The sequence below is a fragment of the Sprattus sprattus genome, assembly GCF_963457725.1.
Source record: "Sprattus sprattus genome assembly, chromosome: 12".
In the NCBI taxonomy this organism is placed as follows: domain Eukaryota; kingdom Metazoa; phylum Chordata; class Actinopteri; order Clupeiformes; family Clupeidae; genus Sprattus; species Sprattus sprattus.
In genome coordinates, this window is record NC_137910.1 from 5,894,955 (window position 1) to 5,902,454 (window position 7,500).

Sequence of the window (7,500 nt, forward strand, 5' to 3'; positions counted from 1 at the left end):
TTAAACACTGAAAAGTTCTAGATAGCACAATTTTTCTATATAGTGTGTTCTACTATTATACAATCCATTCTCTCGGTACATCTTGCATAGCTTCTGGCAGTATTGGCACTGTGTGCATTTGTGTGTGTGTGTGTGTGTGTGTGTGTGTGTGTGTGTGTGTGTGTGTGTGTGTGTGTGTGTTTGATGTTCTGGTGTGCCAGTCCTGTGATTACTGCTTCTCTTTCGCTCAATTGAGCGAGTGTGTGTGTGTGTGTGTGTGTGAGTGCCTTGTGGTTTTCTGAGGTGATTCAGTAGGATGGGTCTCTCCTCGGGGTGTCAGGTACAAGTGGGGAGACGTGCCATCCATATCGTCCACGCCAGGTTGTGTTATGCTGGATGGATTAGTGTGTGTGTGTGTGTGTGTGTGTGTGTGTGTGTATGAATATGCATGTTGCTGTGTATGTGTGTGTTCCTTAGGGAAGTCATGTATCATTGAGTTGAAATAAGAACACACATGCATGCTTGTGCACCCATCACAGTCATCCACACACACCCCGAAAAATACACATGCACACACACACAGGCATACTCATTCAGGTTGTACTGTATGTGTATTTGTGTGTGTGTGTTTGTGTATGTGTGTGTATGTATGTGTATGAGTGTGTGTGTGTGTGTGTCCTCTGAGCTGTAGAGCTGCTTGTGTTGTGTATCTGTCTGGTCTCACCTCCAGTCCCAAACAGAAATATGGCCTCTGGACTTCACTGAGGAGGGGTGAAGGGAGTGTAGTGGTGTGTGTGCTCTGTGTGTGTGTGTGTGTGTGTGTGTGTGTGTGTGTGTGTGTGTGGAGACTGGTTTTGGGAAGACGGTGTAAATTCCTTTGTGGATGACTCAGCTTTGGGTGACTGACAATTTCCGGGCAAGAAGGGAGGAAAGAGAGGAAGAAGAAAGAAAGTGAAAATTGAGTGTGTGTGTGTGTGTGTGTTGGTGGGTGTGGGTAGTGTGTGTGTGTGTGTGGGGGTGGGTGTGTGGGTGGGTGGGTTGGTGGGTGGGTGTGTGGGTGGCTAGTGTGTGTGTGGGTGGCTAGTGTGTGTGAGGGTGGGTGTGTGTGTGTGTGTGTGTGTGTGTGTGTGTGTGTGTGTGTGTGTGAGAGAGGGAGAGAGAGAAGGGGGGGAACATGACATAAGAGCAGAAGAACAGTAGGCCTCACATGGTTGCTGTTAGTGACACACATACCTTCATGCCTCAGTGTTTTCCTCCTGATTTGACCCAGATCTCAGTCCTTCACACACACACACACACACACACACACACACACACACACACACACACACACACACACACCTTCCAGATCTCAGTCCTTCACTGTCCTATTTTACCCAGATCTCAGTCCTTAACTGTCCTATTTTACCCAGATCTCAGTCCTTAACTGTCCTATTTTACCCAGATCTCAGTCCTTAACTGTCCTATTTTACCCAGATCTCAGTTGGTGAGGCAACAACACAGTCACACCAGCACTCCCAAAAGCCCTCCATGGGCCTGTGGGGCTGGGGTAGTGCTTATTCGAACCCAAAGCCCGTCAGTCCATTTCATCTGTAAAGCAATTCAGGAATTGAACTTTGATCTGTCCCATAGCTGGGAGATTGTGCTATATATCTGTGCTATAGGCCTGAAGGGTAGTTGGAACTAAGAGCGGGGGAATTCACAATCTGTAGTGTCAACCAGGTGGCTAAGGTTTGTGGATGTCTGTGTCGGTGCTCCTCAGAGCGATGTCTGCAGAGAGAGAGAGAGAGAGAGAGGGAGAGAGGGAGAGAGAGAGAGAGAGAGAGAGAGGGAGAGAGAGGGAGAGAGAGAGCGAGAGACTGCCAGAAGCGTCAGAGACGTCAAACACACGCTGTAAACATTCTTCCTATTTAATCTTTTATGGCAGAGATACATCACTTTACCTCTGAGACCTGGGAATAAGGAAATATGTTGTGTGCAGGGACGTGCAGTGAGGTTCGGAGCTGGTGAGGCACAGAAACCGGAAGTGATTACGTCATTTTGAGCTCTAGTTTAAACTATATATATATATAATGTATATATACATGTATATATGTCTATGGTTTTAAAATTGTCATCTGATCAGAACTGAAAAAACGTTGTTTTATTGTCTAATACCATTATTTTCAAACGATTGTTTTTTTTATTGTATTATGATGAGTTATTAATAAGATATTAATAGTTGCAAGCTAGTGTATGTAGCCCTCCCACCAATGATATGGCTCATTTAATTTTGTCTGGAGAAAATATAACTACGGTGGTGGGATGCTAATTTAAATGACCATTTAACCAACTCGGACAGCTTCGAAAAAACAATTCCATATTTATTTACACAACATATTAACATGTAAACAGTTAAACACCGCATACATAGCACACAATACCAAAATGTTCTACTGGCCAGTATAATTTAAAGTTGGTGCACTTTCGTTGGAGCTCATAACCGTCAGTTTGAGGTGAAACAAAATTAATCCACTCACGATTATCAGTATAGATCAGTGGAAATCCGTTGTCCTCTTCTTGAGTGAATGCAGTCAGTGGCTAGTTTAGCTCAGGATTAGCACCTACCTAGTCTGCTCACAACTTCAAGGCAACTTTCATGCATCAACAGCCTTTAGCTTCTTTAGGTTCGTGTTGCGCATGAATATGTAGTCCCGTTGGGAAACGTGAAATACTCCAATGCAAATGTGTAATACTACTGTGTTAACTTAAAATACTTAAACGTTCTTAGTTAATTCAACATGCCTCCAGTCTTGTTTGGACTGAAAGTTCAGTTTTGAGAACTGCTTCAGGTTAGCAATGCAATCTTCCATTTTCGCTGTCAAACTCAAGTAGAGAAGTGAAGAAGAAAATCCAACGTCAGATTATATACCCAACAAGTGCCCTCTCGCTCGCCACCCTTCTTGAATCCGTGGTAGTGCGTGCCTCCCTTGCAATATTTTTCAATGCGTTTTCAGCTCAACTCAAAAGGTTCTACGCTTGCGCACGCATGCGTAAAACCCAGTTTGGAGTGATTTCGCAATCCTAGGGGAGGCACTGCCTACCCTGCCCATAGACTGCAATGCATCTGCCTCCCTTGACCGCACGTCCAATGTTCATTGGCTGATCACTGGGAACCGGAAATGCTCAAATTCAGCGATTTTGATAATAAAAATGCTCGAAATGATCGGAATCATGCAGAAATGACACTCGTAACACAGATAACTAGAGAAATATGAATATGTATTTTATAATACATAAATATATATGATTATTATACAAAAAAAATATATATATTTTTTTAATATTTTTTTTTTTTTACTTTTCAAAATGACAGGTGAGGCTCTGCCTCCCCTGCCTCCTATGACTGCACGTCCCTGGTTGTGTGTGTGTGACTATGCCGCTGTTTGTGCATATGCATGTGTATATATGTGTGTGTGTGTGTGTGTGTGTGTCCACAGACACACATGAGCGAAATGACTCCTGAATTTTTTACACGAGAGGCAAGACACATATCAGAGTGTCAGGGAGCATTAGAAAGTATAACAATCTGTGGAGGATGCCTCGAAGGCTGGTTACATTTTAATGTCTCTCTTTCTCTGTGTGTGTCCGTGCGTGTGTATCTGTGTGTGTGTGTGTTTGTTTTTTTCAGTGGTCTGCCACCTACCCTGCATGAATGGAGGGAAATGCAGTACCCGGGACAAATGTCAGTGCCCGCCCAACTACACCGGCAAGTTCTGCCAAATGCCCGTCCAAAATGGCAACCATCGGCAGCAAGCGTCGGGGGGACAAGGACAAGTCCACTCCACACACACCCTCCCCCTCACGTACAACAATGGACAAAACCAGGGTAAGCACCAGCAATGGACTCATTTTACATTATATTTACATTAAGTCATTTAGCAGACGCTTTTATCCAAAGCGACTTACAAGGATGCATACACAGTTTCACATTTACACTGATGGTACACTGCACATCAGGAGCAGTTAGGGGTTCAGCGTCTTGCTCAAGGACGCTTCAACAGGGAATCGAACTATCAACCGTCTGATTACTACTCGACTTCTCAACCTCCTGTACCACTGCCGCCCTATGACTCAACTGCTCAAGCAAAGGAAAGAGGATAGCACTGAAAATCTGTGCCCCAGAATAACGACAGGCAGCCATTCAAGACATGATGCCACAGGCTGTGACTTTGGGGGTCAAGCATCACAGGTCATGTACATATTTCTCTTTGGTGCTCAACGTGTAGTTCATAGCCGGCATATTTACCTTGGTTGGCATCAGTCACGCTGGTTGTTTGGGATGAAGTGGCTCTTTCACTGGTGGGACCCCCGATGGAAAGTGTAGGCTGGAATAGCGGGGGTGGAGGCTTGAATCGGGTCCATTCAGGGAAAGGTCAGGAGAGAACAGTTAGCATTTCTTGCTTTCTCACTTTTTTGGGGGGGCTTTTTCCATCCGCAACCACCGCCCTCCTCTTTGCCAAACAGGGGGAGTGTGGACAGAATCCTGTAATGTGTTTTTCTTACACGTCGCCAGTCCTCGAAGCGTAAGGCAACAAATACTATAGAAACTTTTTTTTTACGCCTGGTTGCCAGGTTTGCTTAAGTTCCCCCCTGAGATCATACAAGCAGGATTAGGCTCCTATTGAAGTTAGGATGATGAAAAAGTGGGAAGTACTTGTAGTGGAAGTGTTTTGTGTAAACTTCGAGGATTTACTAATTAGCACAACCAAAGTAGAACTAGCGAATGGCCTCAGCTGGACTACTGCATTGCTGGAGCGAAGACGTGGACTTTCACAACCTGCTTCAGAACTGCTCCACAGCTGCTAGTTATCGTTAGCCATTATGAAGGTTAGCTTTAGGGTAGCGATGGATTGGATAGTTTTCTCTCACTTTACACTTTCCCTCCTCCTTACTACTAATTCTCTCGGTGACACACAAGTCAACACATTTAGGCTACATGAAAAAAATGCATAGAAAATATAAAATTGTGAGAAATGAAAGAAAATAATGTTTCCACATATGCCGATGCATAGATATCTAATTTCTTTTTAAAAAGCTCCTCTGTGATGCTGTCCTTCTTTACCAACCACCCGTCTCCCCCTTTGCTGCTCACTACAGTTTATGTTGTTCTGTCTGTCTACTGTTGCTCGTCTCATTGTAATTATTTGTTTACTTATTTTTACTTTATTTTATTTATATCACTATTTTTTTATGTACAGCACTTTGGTCAGTGAAAGCTGTGTTAAATGTGCTTTATAAATACATTTTACTTACTTACTTACTTACAGTACCGTTCCCCCCCAACTTCGTGAACATCCACGTGAAGCACCCGCCCGAGGCCTCCGTCCAGATCCACCAGGTGTCCCAGCTGGACGCCAACGGCCAGAAGGTGAAGAGCTCCCAGTCCCAGTCGTCGTCCCAGACCCACCACACCTACCAGCACTCGGAGAGCAGCAGCAGCCACAGCAGCCACAGCAAGATCCAGCAGCAGGGACACATCCACCAGCAGACCTACATCCACTACCAGCACCCCCCAACCTCCAAGAGCCAGCTGGGACGCTGCTTCCAGGAAACCACAGGGGCCCAGGTGAGAGAGAGAGAGAGAGAGAGAGAGAGAGAGAGAGAAGAGAGAGAGAGAGAGAGAGAGAGAGAGAGAGAGAGAGAGAGAGAGAGAGAGAGAGAGAAAAAGAAGGAGTGTGAGAGTTAGGAGGGTGTAAGGGTGTGTAAGGGTGTGTGTGTGTGTGTGTGTGTGTGTGTGTGTGTGTGTGTTTCTGAGTGTGTATGAGCAGGTTATGCAAGCATTGTGTTATTGTGTGTATTTGTACCGTTTTGGCATTGTTCTAGCCACAGCTTCTTTAATGAAGCAGTATCACAACTCTCTCCACTTCCTCTCCTTTGTCCTCTCTTCCTGTAATCATTCCATCATTTTCCTTCAATGGCTTTCCTTAGCCTCTCTCTTGGTCTGTGTATGTGTCTCTGCGTATCAAGTATGTGTGTGTGTGTGTGTGTGTGTGTGTGTGTGTGTGTGTGTTTGTGGGGCACCTTCCCCACTTCTGCGTGAGTTAGGACTGAGGGGTTGGGGGCTTTTTTCAGCGGCAGCAGATTCCCCCCCCCCCCCCCGTCCTGTCTCTCCCCTCTCATCAGCCCTCTGATTGGGGTGGGCAGCGCTGATGAACTCCATCCCCAGGTCCAGCGAGGAGCTCGGCTTACAGTCCAGAGGCTGGAGCACGGCCTGGCTCCAGAGTGAGCGCGAGCGGCTTTTGGAAAGACTGCTTTTTCAATCAGCGCTCGTCCCAACTCCAATTGAAATTGAATCTCCTCCAAACGGCAGCGCGACTTCTTGTGCTGCTTCTGTCTTGTCAGATTGATTTTCCGCCCCTTCTCCCTTTTTTCCCCCTCTCCAATCCGACAAACCGACGATGCCGTTGCTCTCTTTTAACGCGTTGGCCCCGACAAACGGAGCCTGTCTAGGAACCACATGCTGACTTTGTTTATGTCAAACGAGTCAAGATACTATCTTTCCGATGGAAAAAATAGTAGTCGCATTCATTTAGACTTCCACTACGTCTGCCACTGTTTCCTGTTATCGGCTTTAGATTGCCTTGCAATTTGATTCCCATTTTGCAGCGAGATTTACAGGATGGTGATAAGGGTCAGCGGTAGTCGGCACGGTGCTAGATCACGGTGTCTATCTGAGATGGAATCCTGGCTTTCAGTGATGGAACTGTGATCACGGGAACAGATCGGGTCTGTAGTTAGCTCACAATGTGCAAACGGACCCAACAGAAATGTGTGGAGTGGAGTTTGTGTGAGGTGTAGCTTATTATTATGCAGTGAGGTTTTTTTTGTGTGACTGGTGTTCTTTCTAAATTCCCCGGCTCTTGTAACTAAATTTGAATCTCTCTCGCTCCTGCCACGCGTTCCTCTTCATCTTCTATTGCCTCACCATCTTTTTATTCCTACATCTCTCTTTCAATCCATTCAGTTCTTTCTTCCCTCCCCCCTTTGTTAAAGTCCTCCCATGTTTCAAAAGTATTATACACATGTACTGTTTCTCAGTCTCTCTCTCTCTCTCTCTCTTTCTCTCTATCTCTCTCTCTCTCTCTCTCTCTCAAATTCAAATTCGAATTCAAAAGGCTTTATTGGCATAACTGCATACAATACAACGTTGCCAAAGCATGTTTACGTAAAATGTACAACCACAATTAATATAAATAAATAATAATAATAATAATTAAAAAAAAAACAATAAGTCATAGAAAGTAACAAAGATTGTCTCTCTCTCTCTCTCTATCTCTCTCTATCTCTCTCTCTCTATCTCTCTCTCTCTCTCTCTCTCTCCTTTCTCACTTCTTCCTTCTGTGTGTTCCAGTGTGGTAAAGCCTTCCCGGGGCTGGTGAAGCAGGAGGACTGCTGTGGGACAGGAGGCACGTCCTGGGGATTCCACAAATGCCAGAAGTGTCCCAAGAAGCCGTGTAAGCCTCTTCCTGTCATCTCACC

The 7,500-nt window shown here is 45.2% G+C and overlaps 1 protein-coding gene across 1 annotated transcript in view; it reads left to right on the top strand.

Annotated features, from left to right (window-relative positions):
- ltbp1 (latent transforming growth factor beta binding protein 1) overlaps nt 1-7,500 on the top strand; it is a 148,431-nt gene that overhangs the window by 61,175 nt on the left and 79,756 nt on the right. The window contains exons 6-8 of the mRNA XM_080848469.1: nt 3,650-3,847; nt 5,289-5,587; nt 7,373-7,475. Coding sequence (XP_080704595.1) covers nt 3,650-3,847; nt 5,289-5,587; nt 7,373-7,475 — 600 coding nt within the window. The remainder of the gene's footprint in view (nt 1-3,649; nt 3,848-5,288; nt 5,588-7,372; nt 7,476-7,500) is intronic.